At 40.9% G+C, this 26676-nt stretch overlaps 1 protein-coding gene across 4 annotated transcripts in view; it reads right to left on the bottom strand.

The window, feature by feature from the left end:
- Window positions 1–26398, bottom strand: part of ARNT2 (aryl hydrocarbon receptor nuclear translocator 2) — a 95809-nt gene extending 69411 nt beyond the window's left edge. Inside the window, exons 1-2 of one of the 4 annotated variants that reach the window (XM_077185446.1) lie at window positions 26161–26398; window positions 1487–1598 (exon numbers count right to left, since the gene is read on the bottom strand). In XM_077185446.1, coding sequence (XP_077041561.1) covers window positions 1487–1598; window positions 26161–26191 — 143 coding nt within the window. In that variant the 5' untranslated portion in view covers window positions 26192–26398. The other 3 variants (XM_077185444.1, XM_077185445.1, XM_054642015.2) reach the window with 3 other exon arrangements.
- Window positions 26399–26676: the final 278 nt, after the last annotated feature.

Raw genomic sequence — 26676 nt, 5'->3', positions numbered from 1 at the left:
AGTATTTAATGTCAGAATATTTCACAGTCAGCAGCATCAAACCTTGGCAACAGTAAATTGCAAACTGATATTCAGAGCTGACATGGTTTGTGATCAAAAAAGAGATCAAATATCCTGCAACTCAAGTACAAAACCTTATCTATGTTAGGTAGCAATGAAAAGATGTTAATGCTTTGTCTTTTCTTTTGAGAGCAAGTTTAAAAAGGTTTTATCATTGAGCAGCTTGAAAACAAAAATGTGATACCTGTCAAAGAGATTTTAGGAGTTTCTCAAACCAATTTCATACAGTTAGCTCAGCATAAGAAGGGCACTCAGTGGGGGGAGATATTCAAAGTGTTCTGCCCAAAGGAACATCCCTCAGAACACCCATCCAGAGTGTTCCATCACACCAACCTCGCTCTGCATTCGAGGCAAGGTCAACCTTCCCTCTTGTTAATTCACTCCAAGATTGGGACTCCAGCCCTGTTACTGGAGCAGACACACAGAACTGGCAACATACCTTGGTGAACAATCCCTAGAGCAGCTCTTGCAAGGAATAATTCCCTCCTTAGGTGATCACCAGTGAAGATTTCACTCACACTGTTGATCCTGTTAAGCCCCACCACTGCCTGATTTAGGACTAAACATAAGACTAATCAATCTCTTTTGAAGAGACTCAGATCAGTTATCTCTGAGAAAGCATCATCCAAAGACCATGACTATTTGTGATCAACCTTTGATAAAAACAGGAGGGAGTTGTTAACACTAGAGGAGTAGTTTTCTGTTCTTCTCAAGCTCTTGCTATACTTTTCTTTTAACACAGAGAGTTACTATGAGTTGTCACAGAGCAATCTGATGTGGGCAACTACCCCTACACCACATCAGCCTCTGACACTAGATAAAACAAATTTTCTTCTTTAGCAGAGCCCTCAAGCTTGTGTAAGGGCTGAATTTGATTCAGGCCCTTCTCCCAGAGGAAGACTGGGCTGCTTCCAGTGAGACCTAGAATATCGTGGTCCACAATCTCTGAAGAGTAGGCTCTCATGCTATCTCTGTACCTGGAACTATAAAGAAAAGATCTTTGACAAGCCTCTCTTTAAATGCTTCCAAGTGTAACCTTCAGATGAAGTTCAGTAAGTCCTCACGTGCAATCTTGCTACCTTTTTTCACTTGATAAATCACTGTAAGATTAAACAGATATAGGCAATATGCATTCATTATATCTACAGCAGCCATGGGATCCAAACTCCTTTCTGGATGCTTTGCCAAACCTGAAAATCTTTTGAAACAAGCCAAACAACAAGCCATATGCTTATCAGCAAGTTTGATCTTGCAGGAAGAACAGATGCATTGAAGAGAAAAACAAAACATCAGTGACTAATGTCATAATGCAGCTTACATAAATATAACATTACATAATAAATACACACATGTATCCAGGTGCATTTTGAGTTTTCTAATGCAGGTAATTTCCAGTTCCAGACCTGAAAAAAAGGAGATGGCTTACCCAGAGCGACGCTTTCCTCCTCTGGAAGGCATGGATCCTGCCATCCTCACTTGTCCACTTGCCATGGGAGCCACTGGCAAGGCCACCGAGCCAGGAATATCTGAGGCCATTTCTGTAAGGCACAGGTAGGGGAAGAGGTGGGAGAAATCCCTTAATCCATTACCTTACAGGAGAAACCTCTGCTGACAACATTAGAGACAGGCCCTTCCCAAAACAAACAGAGAAAGCTTTCCTTTTGATTTCTAAAGAGAAGTAAAGTTCTCTACTAAAACCCAGCAGGTTCACAGATCCTTTACAAAAAGCCCAGCTAGGTCAAGAGACCTTACAGTGCCCAGGAGACAGAGAGAATTGCAGGTAGGTATCTCTGTAATTCCACTGACCTAATGGTTCTCATTTCAAGTCTCAAAGAGGCTGTCATATGAAGGCCAACAACCTTCTACATCAGTTAAAGCCTTGTAGAGAAATGCAGAGCCAAATCCCCAAGGCAAATGAAGCTGCAGATCATTTTCTTGGTACCTGGGTACCAAGAAAAATAAAAGTTCAAAAACTCAGTATGCCAGAGAGGCCAAGAGCTGAGAGCAGAGATGAATTATCAGGTGATTCTGGTTTTTATTATTTATATTCTGGAGGCATTCAGAGGGCCAGAGTGAACTTGGAAGAGTTCAAAGGCTTCCTGCATTTCTGTGTGTGTCTTGCAGAGCAGAATTGAGCCCAAAATCCAGGCTGATATTCATCCCTCTGCCAGGGCTCAAGGTATAGCCACAGGTTTAATCAAACCTCAAAACTCTGATGTGAGACACTGCAAAAGCTCACCTTATGCAATGGTTTTCAGACTGCTAATGGCAAGTATTTCTAAAGTCTATTAATAACAGTTCATTACACTTCAAAAAAGGAAAGTGGAATATAACATATTTATACTCTTTTCTTCTATCCCATATTAAGCATGGAATTAAGAATGTTTTTCCTCTGTATAACTCTTTAAAAACTATATGAGCAATTAAAACTTTTTTCTAATGCACATATACTTTATTCACTCTGGAGGAAAAATCTACAGTCAAAACATTTAATTATCTTGAAAGAAAATGCATCTTCCTTCCAACTTCAAAAAAAAAACAACTTGGCAAGGTATCTGGAGCTACAGCTAAATATAATTACTAATGGAAAGCAAATCTGTTTAAAAAATCCTGCTATTTTTTCCCCAACAGATAAGTATGAAATAACTTCAATTATGGAAACAGGAATCCATGTTCTTTCATTATGTCTGGAGAGCACTTCCATCTCTGCCACACTTTATACACATCCATTATACAACATTATGCATTTCAAATAATAACATTTTATCTGTTCACTGATTTCATGGATTTCTTCTAGTACATTTAGTTTTATTAACTCCTTTTCAACTAAAAAGCAACAGAGCAATCCAATATTTTTTAACAAAGTCTGCAAGGCCAAACAATGAGACTTGCTGCCTATGCCCCCACACCACAGAAAGGTCCACAGTGGCTAAAGCTGCAGCTATGTGGAAACACAACATTTATGCACATTAGCATATCTGCAGACAAATAAAAGCATCAGCATGCAAACAACTGGTAAATCACTGTTTCCAGAATAAGTACCCTTAGCTGTCTAATGCCCATAATTCACTCAGAACATTCAAACTCATCTCTCGTGGGTAGAACCGAAGGGCATTCTGAAATGCTCTGCTCACTCATTTATTAAAGCAGATGGTAAAAACCATAATAAATCTACCTGCAAAGTGTCCCCGTCACTCAGAAACACATTTCAGTACAGATCATCAAGGAGATCAGATTTTCTTAAAGTAGTAGCTGTAAGACAATTTCAGATGATCTCTGAGCAATATTTTAAGAGTAAGAACAATACTGTACTGTGATGAGAAACTCTTGCAACCTCATTTTCCTCAATCTAAACCAAAGATGATGAAAAAACACACCAAGGGTTGCATCCAAAAGACACAACTAATTGTTTAAGGTAACCTTACAGCTCACCAAAAAAAGGAAACAAAGCCCCCTTGCTCTCCTGTATGCATTCCGTGCTTAGAGGTGCATCCAAAACAGGTTGAGCAAATCTCTGTAGAGCCCTTGCTCTCACCCTTGACAAGTCAAGGAGACGTAGACAGATAGTTTTGATCATTGTCCAATTTAGGTGGTTGTGGATAGGCAGAATGAGTTGTTTTTCTGCACTTATTTTCAGCCTTACATGTATGAAAATATGAGAGGCAAGGGCAGCTATCAAGATTCAAGTAGGAAGTACAAACAGAACTGTGTATTTTTTATAAAGACGGAAAAAAGAGTAAAAGGAATGCCCAAACCAGAGGTTCAGTTATGTCAGTGTCCAAAAACATGTGAAAGAAAGCATTTTACAACAAACAGATCATGTGTCTATCATGGTATAAGCTAAGAATTACTGTGTAGGTATCTTGATTCTACAGAATTGCATGCACAACAAAGACAGTGTAATACAGAAAGTAAGTTCATAGACAAGTCAGCCTTCAGATATGTCTTCACAGTCCTGGGAGAATGAAACCAAGCTCATTGTGCTCTAGAAGGAGGTCTTCAAAAATTTCCATTTCCAAAATATGAGTGCAAGAAGAAAAAAAAAATTCATCAGAGGATGCATTGACACTCAGCCACATGAAAGCTTAGCTAAGAGGGAGGAAAGGCTCAGGCCCTTCAAATCACAAGACTTTCCATTCTGCAGCACTATGAAGTTGTGACAGATCTGCACATGTATCAGTGTGTAAGACACCCAATTTACCCTTCCTTTTCAGAGCTTCCCATGTCAGAGACATCACCCACAGTGAGAGCTATTGCAGCTCTCGTGAGATGCTCAAGGTGCACATACACTGCTGAGAAAAGCAGTCAGCTTTCCAGGCTCTCTCTCCTGAAACAACAGAATTAAGAGTTCTGCTGATGGAGAAACCAAGAGGCTTTGGTCTCTTTCAAGCCACACAGCAAAGAAAGCAACTCCAAGGGAACAGCACCATGGAGCATGGAACACCCTGAACCTGACCCAGGCAGGGCAGCAGTGGAGCTCCTCACACACTACCCTGGTGCTCCAACAGTGACACCAGAGGACAAGAGGACTCCAGGGACACAGATGACAAAGTGATCTCAGGGCTCAGCTGCAGCCAGCTGGGAGCTCTAAGTTGGATGGCTGTGCAGAAATGTAAACAATAGGTCATGTCTGTGAGAACTTAACTCACAAGAGCTGAAGGCTGCAAGAACATATGGATAGAAGAAGGAAGGGATCTGAAGTGCTTCCCAAACTACTTTCAGCTCTACTCATTCATGAGAATATAAAAAAGAAGAAGATCTTGATGATATTTTTACATTTATAAAACATGCCTGGTGAGAAAAGTAAAAATGTTGACATCTTATCTCAAAACCAAGAGCCAACCTGGGAAGGCAGAGCCAAAAGCAAAATCTGATGGAGCAATCAGCTGCTTCTCTGACTAAACATCTGTGAAGTTACCTGTCTATGTATGCTCTGGAAAGAAAACAAGAGAGAGAAGAAAAAATGGCACTCATAAACTGGAGTCTCAGATAGAAATACTATGGTAGAGAAGCATTCCAAGAAGCCTATTAGCATAAACAAAACAAAAAAAGGAGCATGCATCAGACACAGACCAAAAGAAAAAAATAATGTAAGAAAGTCTTAAGAGTAGGTCACAATTCTTTAGAGTCACATAAATTTGGGGCAGTCCCAGTCACTCTGTTGGAAGCCCAGACCTGCAGCATCAAGTTGGTTACAGATATATATAAAAAACAAACAAAAACAACAAAAAGCCATGCTGAGTCAACAATCATAAAGATCATTTTTTCAGGCTTATCTAAACCCATGTCCAGATACACATTAAGACTGATGCTCACAGAAGTGTTTCATCAGCAACAAGTGTTGGGAAACAAGGTGTTCTCTTTCTGAGACTGAATTTTCAAAGAATGGGCTTCCCTTCTGCCAATGGAAATAAACAAGTGTTGGTTACTCTACTCAAAATGAAAGCACAAACATAATTCTCAGGAAGTGAAACAAGTCAAGCTGAACATTCATGAAAATCATCTGTAACCATCAAGGCAGAGTTCTGAACAAATTGCTTCATAATCTTTAAAAAGTGTTTGTTAGTGTCAAATAGAAATAATTTTTTTGCTGAAAAAATGCATGGAGTGTTTCATTTGGAGGTTACAGAGTTCGTAGAGATCTGCCAAAGAACACAGAAATGTTATTAGAACAAAACCCAGCACAACACTGGCAATCTTTGGTGAACATTCCTCCAGCTGGACAACACTTTACAGCTCTTGTCTTATCACTGTCATGTCTGGGAGCAGGCCAGATCCTGCCACTAATATTTATGTTCATCTTGGGGATCCCTGAGGAGCACATTAATCCAGGAACAATGTAAAAGCAGAATTAGTCCCTCAATTTCTGTCCAGACTTAATTTCACTGCTGGACATTCAAAGTTTGGGCATTACACTTTACTTCAGTGCCGCATTTAGGTCGACCCCAAAATATTCACAGATGTTTCTAAAATAAAAGATAACTTGCAAATGCACATTAAAATACTGGGATAAAATACAGGGATTTATTCCCCCAAAAATCCATGTTTGTCTCAAGCTCTTACATAGATCTGCAAAAGAAACAGCTGCTGTGCACTTCACAAAGCAAAGCACAAAGAGCAACCTAAATGCTGCACAATGATACCATGAAAGTGCACGAGAACCCCAATCAGAGCAAGAATTACTGACAAGTGCAGCACGCCAGGATGAACCTGGACTTCTCTTTTTTGCTAGGAAATTATTAAACCACAGCTCTCAAACCCAAACTTTAAATCTTGAGCCCCACCCCAGATCCACTGCATGAAATGCAGCTCTGACTTTTTCTGACACAGATATGTGACTTGCTGAGGTATCCCCCAGAGAAGGGCAGCTCTTGGCCAGGTGTCCTCACAGGGAGCATCACACAGCTCTGGAGATGGTGGCCCCTGCTCTGCTCCTCTCCACAAACCACAGCCATGCATCCTGCTGGGGAGCTTTGGAACGCTGTGCATGACAAGACTTCCTAAGTCTATGTTACAAAAGGTCCTGTTGATTACACTATTTTCAGCTATACTCCCTTGCCTAAATACAGCAGACATGGACAGGGCCAGGTTTAAACCCAAAGTCTACTGGAGAAATGGTTTTGCTGACTCCCAGAGACTTTGAATCCCTGACATTAGCTGTGAGGACCAGCTCCAGGTTTGCTATTCCGTGCCAGGTACCACTGAGCATGCTCTCCACAGGGCTCCTTTATCCTTCAGCATCTACTGTAAAAAACACAACTAAAGGCAGGTACCAACATCTAACTAAACGAGAGGAAATTCTACTTTTATCAATACAAATGCGACAGATTCCAGCCACTAATCCACAGAATGGCTGAGATGTCAATCACTCCAAGTAAACGTGGATCTAAGGCTAAACACAGAATTATGAATGCTCCCAATCCCACCAACAGCATCGTACAGAGTGATTTCAAAATGTTCTTTTAAATATTCTCAGAAAGCAGATTTCAAAAACTTCTTTAGAAACTGTATTTTTCATCACCCTGAAGTCATATGGGAGTTAGATGCATCTCAGCTAAATGGTTTTGATTGCAGTCAATTGCAAGGGGGATTTTCTGCCTAGCACAGAGACATTTAAGAATAAACTATATCATAGCTCTTACTTTAGAATGTGCCAACAAAAATACGAAGCCATCATGTAGTCAAAAATATTTCACAGAAACACTAATGCTAAAAATCTAGCTGTATATTTAGGCATTGCTTTTATGTATTAACTACAGAGATTATAAAACAGAGCTCACTCTCAAAGAATATAAAAAAGAAACCCCATTTTCATTGTTCCTGATAACTCTGTTAATACTGTTTTACTTGCATTCCATTGCCAGACACTTTAAATAGACTTCACATCAAAAACATCTACTGTACAGAGAGGATATGCAGAAAAGCAAAAACATTCCTTGCCATGCTCTCGACAGAATTACAATTACAAATAAATCACAAAAAACAAGAAATCCCACCTTTAAGGAAGACTCTTACAAAGATGCTATTTCTTTGCTGTGAACAAAACCTTCTTGGAGAGAAATTTTATCCGCATATAAGAAGAGTCAGAAACCTCTGGGAAGAAATGTAGCAGCATTGGTATTCTGCTCAGAAAATGTCATCACAGATCTGTTTACCTTAACTGTGGACCATGATTCAGCCGGTGACAACCGTCTTGCATACTGATCAATTTATTTGCAGCAAAATTACTAACATTTTCTACTTTAACCATTTAGGTTCTGGAAAGAGCTACTGAGACAGGAATAATATAAAAATCCTAATTAACTAAAAACTTTCCCCTCCACCACAATGCCCTGTGCTTTGGGGTGTGAGGGGGGCCCACCCCTAATCTTGAAGATAAATTAGGGCATACGGTGAGCAGTTGCTAGAGAAACGTTCTCTTTTTCAAAATGAAGATCAGAGCTTTATCCTCTGCCTGCATCACAGGTGAATGTTAAGCACACTCTAAGGGGGGGAGATGGTAAAATTGAGCTGCTCAGTTGAAGGGGCACTGTCTGTTCTCAGCAGAGACTGGGACCAAGCATTTTAGAGAGTGGCCTAACTGGTGTTCCAGAGGCCAAACCCAGTTACCTCTGCTGTGACACTGCAGGAGATGCAGCGCCAGTGACACACCTGAGCAGACTGGAAGAGCAAGATTTGAAGTCAAAGACTGGTACCATATGCCCCACCAGTAGACTGCAAGAGCAAGTTTTGAAGTCAAAGAGGTGAAACCCTCTCTGGTACCCCCACACTTGACTGCTGTGTTCACACAAGCCATCCATGTGGGATGTCCTGGGATCTCACTGCAATCCGCACCCTTTGGTGTGCCCCACAGCTCAACAGCACCACGTGCATGTGCAAAAGAAGGTGGGATGCAGACAAAGAATGGGAAGTAAACTGTGACAAAAGAGACTTTTGGTCTACTTTAGGGGAATTCTTGCTCCAAGTGCTCAGCTTGAGGGACAATGTGAGATCAATCACTGCAGGATGAGCAGCCAACACTCAAAACCAGGATCCTCTGAAGCACCCATAATTAGATATGCAATGTAGAAACCACAGTACCCAAAAACCCCACTGTGGAAACATCAATCTTATCATCTGTAAAGCCAAAAAATATTTCATACATTACCAGCTGATTTTGAATGTTATTTTGACAGCACTTCTTATTTTAATTTCCAATTTTCATGTTAATCACCTTATTCAGTCCAGTCACGCTGGTAATTCCATTCATCCATATCTACCCTGTGGTCAAGGCACAAAAATTTACAAAGACATTGCGGAATAAGGAAAGGATGTGGACCACAATCATATTCACTGGCTAAATGATCAACACAACCCATATAAATGAATAAACTCAGAATCAATCAGCACTATCCAGAAGAAGACAGCAGTCACACCTCTGCACCGACTGCAGAAGATGTTATGGACTAAACCTTGAACTTGAAGCAACAGACAGAAGATGCACTTGCCTACTTAAAGTTAGGCTGGGAACAATGGAAAAGATAGCTGCTTCTTCATTCCTCCTATCTTCCTGACAAATGACATTGCACCTTATGCCCCTGCATTTTCCCCTGGCCATTTTTCCACTTCTTATTAATAATTCCGTGTTATCTCTTCTTGACCTCTTCAGCCTCTGACTGAGGTGAACTATTCCTTGTACTCTCTTTAATAAGCCAATGCATCCAACTGCTGACAAGTCCTGCCAAACTATGACCATTTACCTCAAGAGAGGTTGCTGAAATTCAGAACAGGGAGCAAAGGTTAAAAAAGAAGCCTTAATGGCTCCTGTTCTGAAAGCACCTCTCTAGTACTGGAAAAACAAGAAACCCTCTCAGAATTAAAACAAGGCTTGTATCTGCACTGCAGAATGAAGGTGAAAACTGGCCTGAACATAAGCACTTGGCCTGCCTCTTAAAATTTGATAATCCTTCCCCTTGCAGAAGTGGGGCTCTAACTCAAGCAGAAGAGCAGCCAGGTCTCCACCATGATTATGATGGACTGACACATTAGAAGAAAAGTACTTCCTAAATCCTAAGTCTGGAAGTGCATGAAGGAGTGAGCCAGAAGCAAATCCAAGGACCTGAGGTAGACTCACATTGATAACACAACCTGAGCCTCCAACACTTGGCAAATGTCTCAGATATAAATAGTTACAAGTGGGAAAGTGCACATGCAAATCGGGCAGGGAAGTAGGGCAGCTACTGAAAGACCAGTTTACAGAGAGAATGAAAATCTGACTTGGAAAGGCTGCTCCAGGACTGATGTAAACATCATTAAAAGGAGAGAGGCAGGTGCTTAGCTTACATGAAGGGTCACAGTAAAACAGCAGACAACAGCAGCAGGACCATTTAAGGTGTCTGAATGTGACCCTACCTCATCTTCAGCAACTACAGACATGATAATGCAATCATACAATATAATTCCACACTTGATTGTCTCTGCATTAATGTGCCCTGGTTTTATTGACATTACTTTGGCTGATCTTACTGACATGTGGCAAAAGTGCCAAGCAAATCACCAAAAAACAAAGCTCCCCAAACTATGCATCATTTCCATTTGAAATGAATGGTGATGCTCCCTGCTTCTCTGACATTTTGTATTTGCCAAAAGTAACTGCATAATTATAAGTTATGTGCAAGAAACAGAAGGTAACATTCAGTGTTATTTTCCATACTTTTTACTGAGCATCAGACCTAGCAAATGGCATATATGGCTGTTCTGTTATGTACAGCTGCCTACAGCTGACCCATTAATGAACTCAAACTGTGCAAGCACATACCCAGCCTGGGCAAACAAACATGAGGAAAAAATAATAAACTCCAAGGACTTTCTTTCAAGTTTCTCAGACACAGATCATGCTCAGTCCATTAATTCTTCATTTAACAAGTCTGTTTCATTTATCTTGTTTTGGTTGGCACTCAATTAGAAATTCATGTACAGGACAATTTTTCCCTTTTTAAAATAGAACACTTGCTGTATTTCATCCAGTAAAACATCAGGAGGTAAAGTGGAAGCTGAAGACCAGCTAAAGCTACACCAAAGCCAGGCACAATAATCCTGAATTAGGCAAAACACCTGCATACAGCCCTGTCCACATGATTATCACTAATTGTTACAAGGGCCTGGTAAAATTTGTTGCTTAGTAAATAAGCAAAGAGAACAAATTGAGATTTACCCACTTGGCAAATGCAAGTTTAAAAAAAAAATAACCCACACGGCCACACTATCAGTTATACTGTAATTTCAGTTATGGATGTGTTTTGTCATATCTGCCTCTACATTCTTAAGATTTATTGAGACTGGACTCCTGTCTACACAGAAAGAAAAGCCCTCTCACCCAACCACTCCTCATCTCCTGCCTTGCAAAGCAGCCAATTTTTGCTGGCCTCTCTCATGACCACATATACATACATACATACACACACACATACATATATATATATATATATACACACAGACCTATAGATATATATTTACATACATATATACATATATGTATAAATATAAATACCAGAAGAGTTAAGCCTGGATTCCTTCTCCCACTGCATTGCTTGCCCCCTCTCGGGTGCCACCCCAAGCCACTGCACTCCTCAAAGGCCACGTCAAAGCATTTCAGCCACTGTCACACCATCCCACAACTTCCTCCTTCTCATCCTTCTTACCTTCCCTCACCCTTACTGTTTTTGCCAAGCTTTCCTGACCAATCACAACTACCTCTGGATGCCCCAAACTCCCTACAATGGGCAGCTGTGGATGCCAAAAAAAACCTATATAGGATTTATGTAGTGCCTATCTAAAACTGTGGAAAAGAAATTCACTGAGCTCTAAGAAACAAACATCACTGGCTGGCTGGAGGGTGGGACAGCAGCTAGGGAAGCACCACACATGGTTACTCTGATCTTATACTCCTTCGAGCATCTGCTTTTGGTCACTGCTAGAAAAGATATGCTGGGCTTAAAAAAATTTACTTTCAGGACAAGACAGCATATTTTCACATCAGGAGCAGCAGAAGTAGCATTTCTTAAGTCTGTTTCTTCTACAAAGGTACAAAAGATAGGAAATTATCCAATTACTGTTATTACTTTATTTCATTAACCATAAAACCAAGCATTTTCCATTGTATGCCCTTGCTCTGGATCACTGATTATTAATTTTATACCATCACTGCTATTTGTTCTTTCTAAGCTCATCTCGTTTCCTTTCCTTCTTCTATAATCATCAAAAAAATATTTCAAGGAAATTTCCTTTTATAAATTCCTACATAACTGTTTTATGATAAAGAAATAATAGCAGTAACTACTCAATAGTTTATTTGCACTATGTCATCCTTTGAAGCTTCATTTTTGTTCACTCAGCTTCAAACTATTTATTTAAAAATAATATTTCCACAATCCTCTATCAGGTAGTCTGGCTTCTTACTATCTATCTAGCAATTATTTTCCAGCAAGAGAAGCTGGTTTATATTTCAAGCATTTTCAGTGCTTGATCACAAATCTATTTTGCTCATGTACAGGTTCAACTGCCAAATTGTGGAAATTATTTTGAAGCTTCTAATGAAATACTTGCAATGGTATAAATAAGAAATAAAACTGAGATCAATACCATGGCTCTCCAGAGTTTACATCATAACAAGATGACAGCACTCTAAACTCCTATCAGCTACATAAAACATAGTCAATAGCTGTATAAATGCAAAGAAATAAAGCTAATTGGTAATAAATCTGTCCAGAACATTCACCAGAATGGATTTTAACTAAATGCAGATCAGGGGCAGCCTAGCTTCCCCAGGAATCCAATGTCTTCTCTCAACTATTTCATTTTTTCCTCTAACCAGAAATGCATAGAATTCACATGAAAGTCATTGCCAACATCATTTGTCCGTATTTTCTGTTAATTACAGAAGAAATCAGCCATCAGATTTCCTGAGCATGAGAGGCAGTATTTATGACTATAACTTTTGGTTCACATTCAAAGAAATTCGACAACATATTTCTTAAATAATGAGCAGAAACGTTCAAGCGAATTAATAAATTGCAGCTCTCCTCTTACAATTATTTCACAAAAATATTCTTATAACTAATTCTCACTGAGCACTGCTCTAAGCTCACAGGTGCAAGCAGCTATATAATTTATCCTGAATGCAGAAATCTGGAAACGCATGGAGCCAGACCAGAAGAGAGGCGTTATCCCGTCCCTGCCCCGCCTACAACAGAGCCCGGGGCAGTCCCCAGCCGGGATCTCTGCAGTCACCCGCAGCTGGTGAGGAAGACCACGAAGGCTTCGTACCTCCTCCTTCGGAGGGACTGGCGACTGTCAAACTCCACTCCATGCCAGCAAAGCCAGCAGCACCGCTCCGGGCTGGCCCAAGAGCTGCCCTGCAAGCCCCGCTGTGGCCACGGGCGGAGATCTCGGTGCTGCTCCCACCACACCACACCGAGACCTTCACTCACTCCCCATCCGCTGCGGAAAGCTGGGGAGCAACACAGCCCAGCGACAAAGGTGGAAATTGTGCAGCACTCTGATTCAAATTATCCACTGAAAATTACTGAGTCGTGTCCTTCAAATGCCTTTATTATTTATTACAAAGGTTTTTAAGTGTGCCTCAGAAGGGTCTGTTAATTTTAAATTTCATTCAGAACAGCAACTTGGGTTACCAAATACTTAATTATCAGTAAATTTACAGTGTCCTTGGGCACTGTTGGGTAATCAGGATGCTATTGTTTTCATTAAACAGCATTCTATTGATAGCACTAATGACTTCAGTTCTGCCTGATCAACAAGCAAATGATGCTTATTTGATGTTATGATAATTAATTGGCCTTTCAGGTGTTTTCACACCCCAATTCATTACTAAGAATAAGAATTTTTATGTGAAACACCTCAAAAAGAATATCAGCATTGGTCAAAAACAAATTTTAAAAATAGGGTGTGGTTCAGTACTTCTTTCTTTTCTCACGATTTCTAATTCTGTTTTCTGCCTAAAAACTGCAGGGGAAAAAACTCACATTTAACTCCTTTCAAAAACTCAGCCTGAGCCTGAGCATTGTAAATCCTCAGTTCATTTTATGCCTGCCTGAAATTCCTCTAAGTCAAAGGAGATTTTGTGATTAAAATTTCTTTTATTTTTTTTCTCTAAAGACTGAAGGAAACAGCCATCCTTACTTTCCCATAGTAGCAAGAAGGATCAAAAAACGTGACTCAAACAGGTGCACAAGTGAACAGCCATTATTTCTCATCATTTTTCCTTGCTCAGTTTACAAAATACTGTGGTCCAGCCTTCAGACCATGGAAGAGGGATATGGCTACGAAAATTCCAGATTCAAACTGAACTGAATCTCGAAAAGCCACCTGAAAAGGGCGCAGCAGTGATCCCACAATGTTCACTTGGCACCAACCTGGATGTGTCCAGTTTAACCTCCCAAAAAGGACAACCTTCAGAACATCTGATGTCTTACCTTATCTGATACAACAACCCACACCAGCAGTTACCCTCCTCCTTGCAGATGAGTTTCCCAAACCCTGAATTTTTCTGCAACCAAAAAACCAGCAACATTTCAAATAAAGGTCTTAGTGATTTTTCTACTTTTCACTGCCCCCTTACTTCACTAAATGGTTTTTATAACATTATTTCTTTTAGGTAATTTCACATATTATATCTCTCATGTCTGCAAATAACAACCAAAAAAAAAAAAAGTTCACAAGCTTTTGGGTGCTCAAAACAGCATTTGCTGTTGTTGTTGTTGCTTTCTAGAATTTTTCATTCCTACAAATATTCCAAATGGCACACCCCAATGTTATGGCATAAGGGAAACCTTCATAGGCATGTAGAAAATACAAAATACTAAAAAGCTCTGCTTCAGAATATTCCTTAGTGCTACTTTAAGTTTCCTACACTCCCAAGAATTTCTTATGAATTTTGGAGCACTTTTTTTCTGCTTAACTTCTTCCCAGAGCTACTTCCTGAACAGATTTCCTAAAACTGAATGCCATGCTTTCTTTTTAAAATTACCAGTTTTAACATAAAAGAAAATGCTGTTTCCAGGTAGGCTGTGCTAGACTTTCTGAAGTGATCAGCAGTAACAGCCATGCTCTTACTTGCTTTTTCAGAATTACAGAATACAAGATTTGCTGGATATTCTACCAGTGAACCACAAAACAATAAAAAAAGCATATAACAACAAAGCATTATTTTTCTGTGTCCCCATATTCACATTAAACATGATTTGACATCCATTACAAGCCACTTGTTCCCAAAAGCATACAGACAGTTCTGTGCATACATCAAATGCAGAAGTGAAGAATGATACTGAAAAAACCCTCACTGTAAACAAACTGGATGTTTGTCAAAAAACAAGCTGATTGTTTGTCTGTAAATATTGACCAAAGTAAGGTTTTAGCTTTGCTATTTGCTGACTGAAGAGCAGCACAGGCAAGTACACAGGACACACAAGATTATTCTGAATTCCAAACCTGGCAATCAGGTTCCAGCTACTAGAGGGACTCCACACAGCAAAGCAAACAACCAGTGGCAGCCACATGCATTTACCAGGAAATCACTACAAATACTTTATCCTTACATTTCAACATTAGAAAGAATCATTATTTCATTTTTGAAAATGTATTTACTTCCAGGGACAGCTCACTGATTTGATTTAAAGAGCAGTTTGAATTAACCCACTAACCAAATACCCCCATATAACACATTCTCCTGCTTTTAAATTTAAACTTGCAAATGCACAACGAACACTTGAAAACTATCTCATAATTTTCACTCAGTGCAACTGTGTTTTTCATATAGTTTGATCATCTCTTTGGTGTATGAAGCAATGTACATTTTGCTCTCAATCTTAATACAAACTGTAACTGGATAAGAATAAACTAATGCATTTTCAAAAGCAAATTTAAGTGTCAAAAGCAACCATAAGACAACACGATGCAAGTTGTAAAACCTATATTAATACTTTAAAGCCAGTGGATTGTTGCTAGTTCAGCACTGAAATAACTATCTATCATGTGTACATTCTGCCAATACACTTAAAAAGCACATTATCCAAATATCCTACCTACTTTGTGAAGAAAATACAAAATAATGGTTATTCATGTGCCTGGAATAAATAATAACTGCTGTTTCCAGAGAGAAAGAAGCTGTATATTTTCCTTTTTCTCTCTCTGTTTCTTCCCAAAGGGAGGAAAATGTTTCGCTAATCCAACATAAACATTGTTGAAATAAAAGTCTATTAATAAAATGTTATCAATTAGTACATCACAATGAAACACATTCTCTGCTTGTCCCAGCATAGGCATGTTACAAATATGTCATTTTTACAATTAATACATATGAAAAAAGCATCTCAAATTACACGGTCTTCCAAACAGGACTTGCAAACCAGTGGTAAGATAAATGAAAACAGAAGTCAGATGACTTAATTGTGGCATGTGAATGTTATTTGTCAGTGATTCAGTAGAAAGCCTGTAGTGAACTTGCACCCTGTCCAGGGCTGTACCACGAGCCTGCCTTCTTGCCCTGGTCGATTCTCAGACATGGGGCAGTCAGTGATACATGAGAAATGTGCAGCCAGGGTACAGCAGCCAGGAATCTTCCTGCACAGCAACAATTTACTGATCTCTGAAATTCTTATTCCTAATTACCATATTCATTTTAAATTTAGCAATGACGAAAGAGTATTTTGTCCTTAGGACCATCCTGAAAAACCCAGAGAGGGGAGTGGGTGGAGACACGATGAACCCCAGAGCCAAGCTTGGATCCACCATCATTAACTCCACATGTAAAACTCAGAGATGGAGCCAAGGCTCCTCAAACCCTGAACCATTTACCACATGCGTGCCCTTCCTAGAGCAAAGTGAGGATTGGCATGTTGCCCATGTCTCACTCAGCTCTGCCAAGGGCAGAAAGGTTTTTGCACATCAGTAGATGAGGCAGAACCAATTCCTTAATGTCATATCAACCTTTTCATCAAAGTCGTCAGATACTACTTTAGAGGAGGAATAAAGAGGCATGTGCCAGCTATGAGACTAATGAATGCCTTTCCTCCAGCAAAACATAATTCAGCATGAACTCCACGTTACTGTTCTTTCCACCCACTCACACATCTCCAGCTGATAGTACTCAACCAAAATGCCAACAAGTAAAACCACACACCTTTTAATTCAGCTGTTGTACAGCAGCACTAAGATTTCATTCCGTCCCACAACTGCCTAACCTCAAACATTATTTACATATTTATGTGCCTCCTTTTTTTAAAACATGCATGAAACCTGGAGGGAGAAACACAGGTGACAAAAGGGAACACTTTGGAGAGCAAAGATATTGAGACTGGCAGCTTCCCCTAAAACATTAAAGACCATTATAAGCCTCAGTTCCATTTACAGTTCAGAACCAGAGAGTTCTGAAGCAGAAGGAGAACACCACTAAAACAAAATATGATTAAGTCTTGAGTCAGGAAACACTTAGGAAATGTATAATGTTAGCTTGTCTGAAAAGTGAAAGAGTACCAAGATATATTTAAGCAAAAGACTAATACATTTCAGAAAGGCACATGTTCATTGAGTGTATCAGAAACAGCTCAGAGAGTACAGAAAGTCCAGGAACACTCAGGTTTTACTTACAAGAAAAACAACCCAACATCTGTGATCATTCAAGAACCAAGTCTCAAGTATGAATAAACTACAAGAAGCCCAAAGACTCATATACACCCAAGTACTTCACAAAGAAGGAAGAAAATTCCCTATTGCTGTCTTATTCTGTAAGTATCTATAATGGAAATTTAACACTTAATTTTATAGTGTCTGTAATGGGCTATTTTTGGAAGGGGTTCCATGTAGTCTGATCTAGAACGTTTTGTTGTTAGTGAGAATCCAGTTCCAGATAAATAGTTTCCCTTGGACCAACCCTAACTCACAGATGGCAGAAAATCCACAAGAGACATTACACATTTTTAAGAACTTGTTTTGGAAAACTGGGAAATTTGGATCCTGTAGGCCTCAACACTTGGCATTTGGGGAAGATTGTTATGCTCTCTTAAGACATTCTTAATTCCAGCAGTCCACTGTCCCCTTTGCTGGAGATGCAGCTAGAAAATGAGGACAATTTTCCAGTCCTCATAAGAGGGCTTTAAAAGGCTCCTATGCTTTTCATAGTGATCAGTCATTTACTTCAATTTCAACAATGAAAATGCATATTTCAAACCTTCACTAGAGTAAGCAAAAAAACCACTGCAACTGCTGTTCCCACAAACCTTATTGCACACCATATAAACGTTTTGTTTTTTTCCCTTAAACCAGAAATATTTTAGATGAAAACATAAAAAACCTAGCAGAGGAACTCTTATCTCTGAAACAATGAAATCCTGACATAGCTCCAATAATTTGCCATTATAGTCCTACACTGAAAATCTCATTACAATAAAAGAAAGTTTTAATTATACAGCCTTTTTCTTCTATTGGTCAAACCACTACTTATTACAGAAAGTGCAAAACATTTTCAGGGTGAGACATCTAGATGCAGGGGGCCAGGGTATCTCTTTAAGATGCTTCGAAAAAATAAATTAAATCCAAGGAAAACACTGGTGTCCCAAATACTGTGACATAAATATGACTCACAGGAGTGGCCAAGAGACTGACCAGAAGGCAAACTCCATGGACTGATGCTAAATGAGCCACCTCTCAGTGACTGGGAACACAAGAATTCATCATTTCAAACCAAGCTTTCCTAGCTATCACTACTTTAAGTGTTTAAAGCTGGGCTCAAAATTGAGCTAGGAACTTTGCTAGCAACTTCACTGGACACAACACAATGGAAATCCAGCTCAGGCATGGCCTGGCAGTACTAACAGCATACAATTTTTTGCCCATGAAGGGATGGAACATGATGCAGAGGGCAGTGACACACAGTAGCTAGTGCCTTTTAATAGCTAATTTTATGGCTATAATCCACTTCCCACAGCTACTGTTACAATCAGCACCTCATTTCAGGGGCTGACTTCTGCCAGGTGTGAGGGTCCCTGTGTGCTGGGCTGATTAACCACTTTCCATGTGGCAGAAGCTCAGCAGATTAAAATACCAGCCTCATACTCACTGGCTGGTCACAGCAAACTTGCCACATAAGTTCAGCAGCCTGGCCCTCTTCAGGACACTACTGGATGAGTTGCAGACATACCAGACACAGCCTGTTTTTACTTACTGCAATAGGATGTTCAGACTGGGGATGCACTCTGCAAAGCACAGTCCAGAAAGGAGAAAACAATCTCTGTTCTCAAAAGAATTTAACAGTAAATTGAAGAAAATCTGAGACTACTGCACAAGTTATTTTAACTCTTCTTGCATTCAAAATAATTAGTTCTATCCAAAGTTCTAAAAACACTTCCAGTTCAGTTCAAATTTTCCATCCAGATATTACAAGCAATACAGTTTTAAAATATATGCATTTCAAGGGCATTTAACAGCACCCAGATGTCCACCTAGCTTCACTAATAGGAACAGCCAGCAGTAACAAAGTGCCTAAAACCACCTATTTGCATGGAATTGTGCTCTGGGTTAGTACTGGGAAAGTATTAGAGATAATTTTTCAAAATCAGGCTTGCAGGTTCCTCAGACACACAGGTTCCTTTGCTTTTACCTCTGAGGAATACAAATATGCAGTGTTTTTGTTCTTTGCAGCTCAGTGATTTACTGGCATGCCTCTTCCCATAAAATATTTGCATATATCTGAGAGTCAAACTGTTCTGATACATTCTGTGTTTGCCAGGAAGTGAACGCTTCACTTCAGTGTAACTGAGCATTTAAAGAACGACAGGCACCAGGACAAATGGCAGCATAATTAACATACCAATGAAGAGCCAGTTGTTAATTGCTATCCATTTTAGGCATTTTGTATAAGCAACTTACCTGAAAAGCCTTTCCATCTGCATGCTGGCAAAGCCAGTAATTAAACAATTCAACACCCCTTTTGCTTGATTAGAGAAAAAATTACAATTATTTTATATTATTCTACTTGTCACATGCAGTTGACATTTAGATGAGAAAAACCTGCAGCAGCCCAGATCTAAGCATTTGAAATTAATACTATGAGCTGTCCTTGAACAAAACAACACCACCCATCCAGGGCAGATGCAAGCTAATAGAGGCTCCTAATTTGACACAGCTGATTACACCTCCCAGTACCTGCTGGGCTGCAGGGAGGCAGCACAGAAAAAGTACCACTTTTCTCTAAGGGGGACTTCAGATGCTCCCCACAGAACAAATCTGAATTCATAAGCTGTTGAAAGACTTGGGAGTAGCACCAGCACAATGCCAGGATTCATTTACATTTCAACAACACTGAGAAGTCAATACAAAGCTGAGCACAGAGAAAATGCAGTAGAGTTGCAGGAGTTGTGAGAAAGGTAGAGACACCTAAGTGTGAAAAGCAAGGATGGAAACCACAGGACAGAAATACCAAAGATAAGCAAAATGGAAACAAATGCTCACAAAAAAGAAAAAGGAAGCAGAAAGTTTAGAAACAGACATCAATATGTAGAGTATCCAAAAGAAAGGATTTCTCTTTCTCCCTGTGCAGATGGCCCTGCTCAAGGAAGACCAGCGTGCTTTGGGTACAAAAAAAAGGAAATTACATCTATCTTGAAAACAGCTTCTAATTCATCACACATCGCATGACTATGGCCACTAATCCATGCCAACAATAAAACTGAGATCCATTTGAAATTTTGACTATCCAAAATAAACTCTGAATCAGCTCTTGCTGAAAAACTGTCATTCTCCATTTCATCCTGCATTTTCAAACCACGTAATTTCTGCACATTAAAGACCAGATCTTGCCAAAATCCTGTAACATTTTGTGACAAAGTAGTTCTTCCCAGAACAGACAGAAAGTGCACGGTCCATGGGGGTTTATTCCATCTATTAATTTTCATGTGGATTTTTATTTGAAACAATGGAAGATAATGAAGGATTGTTTTTCTCAAGTTATTTCTTTGCATCTATCTTACTTGAGTTATAATCAGAAGGCAAATAAAATGTACAAATGCAGCCTCATAAAATTTTTCTTTTCCTCCTTGACAGAATGATTGATACAGATGGGGTGACAGGAAATGCTTTAGAGCTGAACAAAGAAAACACTGTTAGCAAGAAGTAAACTGTACCAATGGCTTCTAGAGCAAGCACCCACCCACAATCTTTGCAATGTCACATTTTTGCCTGTGTTGTCCAGCAAATGCAATGTTTTGCATGAAATAAGTTGCAGAATGGTGAAGGAGCAGCTCTGAATTTGCTGATTTCTTTTCCCACATAACGTTTATTGAGCACAGCCCTCCAGCCAGAGGCAGCTGGGGTTGGTATCTGCACACATCTCTGCTCTGCCCAGAGCTGGCCAGACAGAACAGCTCATCCTGAGCTGATTCATCCATCTCTAAACACTGCTGGCCAGCCAAAGACACTTTGTTAGACTGGAAAATCTGCCAGAGATCTTCACCAAGAGCCGCGATCTAAATTCCCATCTCTTAAACTCGAGACCCCTCTTTCTCTTTCCTACTGCAAATTTTAATAACATTGTAATTTCTGCAGGTAGCACTGAATTAACACATTTTCCATTCCTGCTTGTCAGTTCTGAAGCAGTAAGCCCCCCAAAATTACTCTGAGCGACACACATATCTGATCTTCACAACCATTTAAGCATAATCTCTGAATACATCTTCATAATGACAGCCCCATTTCTGTCCTCTTAATAACAATAATCACTACATCAACAGGGTTATTTTGCCTTGACTATTTTGAAAAGGCTATTTTTTTTTTCTTTTCTACCTAATCTCTATTGCAATTTTCCTTACTGCTAAGAAATATCAGCAACACCATATGGTATTACAGAAATCAGCAATATCTCTTTTGTTTTGCATTTTTATTAGAGGAATGGGAAAACATTATTCTATTGAAAAAAATATTTGCAACTAACCACAAGCTACATATGCAAATTTCAAATAACTATTTTGTGATAGAAGATATTAAATCTTTTGTATGCTCTATACCTATATATTAGAAATATAAAAATAAAATGGCATTTCTTCAATGCCAGTTACTGTTCAGTACACAGTCCTGAAGGACAAAACATTATCACAGAACAATTCAAGAGGCATTGGCATCTCATACCACAGTTTGACTGAATTAAGGACCAATTCTGCAGTACCAGAGTTATGAAAACACAAGAAGAAAAAGATCTGCAATGTAAACCTCCCATTAGCTAATGAGTATTCTAATTTTAAAACCCTTTTTTTAAACTTTATCCTAGAATGATGACTACTTTTTTGCATACCAGAAACATCAGAGCTCATTATAACCTCCATCACTACAACACTCCATTTACTCCCCAGGATGCTGTTAAATTGATTTTTTAGTTTGCTGGATAGTCTGTGCTGTAATGAAGGGCAGAGCAGCAGCAATAAAACACAACTTTTGAGCTTTGAGTTGAATGTTTTTGAAATCTAAAACACTGAAGTAGATTCTTTTTTTAATCATCAGTTTCAAAGCTGTTTGAAATCTAAAGAAAAGAATGGCCAGATTGTCAGAGAGCCAGTTCCTTTTGGGACTATGAGCTGGGCAGCATCAAAAAAATTCTTCCACAGCACTTAATATCTTAGTAACTTCAGCCCAAATGCAGGACTGGGTAACAAATGATTTGGTTCTCAGAATATCTAGTTCAAATAGTAGAATGATTTCTATCCACTTAACTCCCAAGTCAAACAGATAAACCCCAAAACCACCTCCCAGAACCCAATGCACTGACCTAAACCAAGAGCCCAGATGCAGGGCTTACAAGTTTTCATGAATATGGCAGAAAATTTGCTGATAACTCATTACAAACTGAAAGCAGAGAGAGCTTATTTAATAGTATTTCTTTAAGTTAAAATGCCAATTTTTTATATTTTGGATTAGCCATGGGCTGAAAGGACCCCTCATGAGCTGCTGTGGTTGCAGCAGTAATGTCCTAAGCCCCAGCAACTCCTCTCTCCATTATCACAACATCTCTCTCTACACACTTCTAGTAGATGCCCTTTGGAGGATGTGTTCTCCATACCTTTGTATTTGGGGCTCTCTGCTTAAAAAGAAATCACTAAAAGGAGCTCCAGGGATTACATGAACAACTCAGTTCATGAACAACTTTTTTTTTTTTCCAATTAAATATAAAAATACAACCCTAAGGATTTATAAAATTGTAAAACATCACAAAAAATGCATCCTGTGGGATCTTCCCTCTAAGGGAACTCTAGATAAACTGAAAAATCTCATGATTTCTCTTGACTTGACTTTTGAATTCATGGCATTTTGGCAATACATCTGTGTGTAGTACCTTCCATTCAGGGGTACCTCAGTGGGAAGAACTGAAAGGATGCCTTTCAGTTCATTTCTCATCACCTGACCACAGCAGAAAGTTGCTGCTCACCCAGCAGACTGAGCCAGACTGGAACTCATCACCAAAAACCAGCTGATGTCTCAGGAAAAAAAATGTCTAAACTCATGAAGAATTTTATGTTTTCATCCCACCCTGGCTAATACAAGAATCACCACTTCAAGTTAAGTAAAATCTGGACCCAAAGCAGCAACAGTTATGGACAAAGTTTGCATTCCAAAAATAACACATTTAAAACAGACATGGCACTAAGTTACTCTGCTGCAAGCAGTAATATACAAAATGCTTGTAACACCTCCACAGCTTTTTTGTTCTTAAATCCCATTTAATATGCCAATCTTATTTCAGGAGGAAATAAATTAACTGTGATGCTTTGTGCCAATGCAGATGAGCTTCCCACACACCTGTATTGTTTCACACTTCAGTTTGTCACCCAGAGTACGAGAAACCAACCCAGCACTCCCAGCCAGACCCGTTCCAAGGCTGAGCCTGCAGCAAGAGGAAGCAGCTTCTCCCACACAGCCCCTCAGCTGTGCCAGGGCGATGCCCAGCTGCAGCTATGCACCCTCACCAAAAAGAGCCATCAGTGTACATCTAACACAGCCACCACAAATTTGGTCCCTGACACTGCAGCTCCTGTGAGCCTCAGGTGGGAAAGGATGCAAACTGCTCCCACTTCTATGAACTTCCCTAAGTGAAACCCTCCATTAAAAAAAGATCAGTGGGAAAAAGGATAAATCTGCACCTCACACAACAGAGAAGATGCTACTACAGAGCACTGCATGGGTCTGCAGCAGGAGATCCCAAACTGAAAGACTTTCACATGGTTAGAGAACACCCAGCTTTTCTCTCTCTGCTAATCCCCATTCCACTATCTAGAATATGACTAAAACCACATGTATTTGTATTGTGGTATCTGCAAGTTAATGTCCTGCCTAAATTACCAACTGTTATTAGAACCCCAGACAATTGCTTAATAAAAATTTAATCATATTGTAATTTCTAATCATCATTAAAGATGCTTAACAAGTTAATCCTCTATTGTGCTCCCCTAACATTGCAGATCAGAAAGTCAACTGGCACAAGGTGGCACAGCTTCACCAATACTAATAGGGCTACTTTCATCTTACTGCAGCTGAGGATCTGTCCCCAAGAGAAAACAACAGGATTAAAATAATTTCACTACAGATTTTGACTGTTTCTCTGCATTGCTTTGCAGTTACTTACTAAAAAAAACCAAAAAAAACCAACAAAAAAAGAACAGCAACAAATTATGATTTTTAAAAGTTTTTTTACAAGTGCAGGTATTTCACACAGCTGTATCTTCTGCTGTCCGTGGTAGAGCAAAGGCAGCACTGTGCTACAGATCAAGGGTCTCCTTTCCTCACAGCTCCCCACTTTGACTTCACCCCAGTGTCTGACAACAACACTTCTCAAGCACAGAAAACGTGGGAGGATCATTAATAAATTTGTCTTTCAGCTCAGCCCTGCTCCAGCTGCCCAGACAGGAGCAGAGCGATGCTCTGTAACCTCAGCCTTGCAGAAGGTGATCTAGTTTCCCTTCAGGAAACCAACACACTTCCTTAACCTTCCCATGGATCAGCAATCTGTGCTTCAGAGAGTTTGAGGACTACACTGCAGGTCAACCTTCACGGTGTCACATGCACAGAGATGCACACAGGCAACACACTTGGCCCTTCTTTCCTCTTTTCTTTATGTTTCCTCAAGAATCCCATTACAATCCCTCAATTCACCAAGTGGTCACAGGAGAACAATGGTGAAGCCCTACTCAGTTAGGAGCAGTCCATGCAGGCTGTGCCTCCTGCAACCACATCTTTTTGGGGGTTCAGCCTCAGGCAGGTGGGTACAGAGGTGGTGCCAAAGGTGCCCCGGGCTCTGCTGTAACTCAGCAGTTTCAGCACTGGCCTCTAAGCGGACAGGGCTGTTCCTTCAGTGTGCAGCTTGGAAAGCAGACAGGAGGATGGCAAACCAAACCCAAGTCAAAAAATGCTGTTTGTACCCTCCTCTGTCTGCAAAAGTGATTTCACTGAGTACATTCAGTGAAAATCTCTGTTATGATGGTACCCTGAGAGCTAAACTGTATTAATTTCATAACCTTCTCTTAAATATTAATTTTCATTTAATATGTAGAATTCTGATATTAAAACCTACTCTGACTGACAAATATCAGTTTCTGCTTACTGTACTGGCACTTATTGAACCAAATTCATTGTTTATATCATAATATTTACTTTCAGCATGACAACCACACTACCAACTACAGCAGGATTTAATCTAATGAACAAGTTTTAAACATTAGTTGGCATTTACTCAAGCAAGCCTTTAATTGTCAGAACTCAATCTGAGTCTACAAAAAATGACACAATACAAGCACAAATTAAAACAAGTAAAACTGAAATCGACCTTTAATAGCAATATTCTTCCTTAGTACTGAGCCCAGTGCAAGATCCATCATCCCAATTATTTTCAGTGTCAGATACTTGTTGATCCACACCACGTTGACCCAAGTCCATCTCCAAAATACTACTCTGGCCTTTCATCCAAACTCACTTTATTCCATCAGGCACCGAACAAAACAGATGTTACATCTCACAGACACATAACAAAACGTCGGGGAATTTCTTCCCTCGCGAAAAAATTGAATGGGCAAATGTTCGTAAGTTTCCTTAGTCAATAGCTCTAGTACTAACAGCAAATATTGACTGCATCCTTTGGAAAGGAAACAAACACAGGGCACACGCCGAGGTGCCCTTGGTCATTTTCAGCACCGTTTCGGCTCCACGAGCCGACAATGGAGCTGACAAACCAGGGGCAGGGAAAGCCAATGTTCCTACTCGTGCCCAGGGCAGGCACGGCTCCGCACTGCCCGTCCCCGCTGCTCCATGCCCGGAATGCTTATGCACCACTGTTCACGTCTGCAGCGCTGCACCGAGCCCGGCAGCCGGGGCCACAGGGGCGGCGTGTCCCGAGGAACCCCCACGGGCTCCCGGCTCCGCTGGCCCGGCTCTGCCCGGCCCGGGGCCCCGCGGGAGCAGCGGCGGGACCGCCCCGGGGCTGTGGGGACCGCGCCGGGCCGGGCGGGGGGAGCCGGCGGCGGGGGCGTGTTGTGCGGCGGGGCCACTTGGGGCGAGACGGCAGCTACTCACCGGGAGGGTTTACCGCCGCCGGCGTTGCCATCTTGTCTCTGAGAAGAATTAAGACAAATGCAAGAGGGGCGGAGGGATGCTCAGAGCAGCCCGGGGGAAACGCGGGAGGGGCAGGCAGCCGGCGCCAGGGCGGGCGGGCCGGGCGGCGCGGGGGCGGCGGCTGCTCCCGCCCCGGGACCGGCGGCGCTGCCCGCTCCGTGCGGGGCGGCCCAAGATGTCCGATGGCCCCGCGCCGCCTCTGCTCATGCGCCGCGCTCAGTGAGCATGTGCCGGGCGGCCGCACATGTGCGCTGGGCCCGCGGTCGCCGCTGCCCGGCCGGGACCCCCCGCAAGAACCGGCGGGAGCCGCCCCCGGCACGGCCCCGGACCGGCCGCCCCCCTCGGGGCTCGAACCCGCGGCCCCGGGGCGCGAACTTCCCTGAGCCGGGGGCAGCCAGCGCAGCCCGCGGGCAGGGGGGGCGCGGGGCTAGGCGTGGGTGCGGCCCAACGGCCCCAAAACCAGCGGGGAGTGGGCGC

Source organism: Agelaius phoeniceus, chromosome 13 (assembly GCF_051311805.1).
Source record: "Agelaius phoeniceus isolate bAgePho1 chromosome 13, bAgePho1.hap1, whole genome shotgun sequence".
In the NCBI taxonomy this organism is placed as follows: domain Eukaryota; kingdom Metazoa; phylum Chordata; class Aves; order Passeriformes; family Icteridae; genus Agelaius; species Agelaius phoeniceus.
Note: the sequence above shows the minus strand (reverse complement) of the source record. Positions and strands in the feature narration are given on the sequence as shown.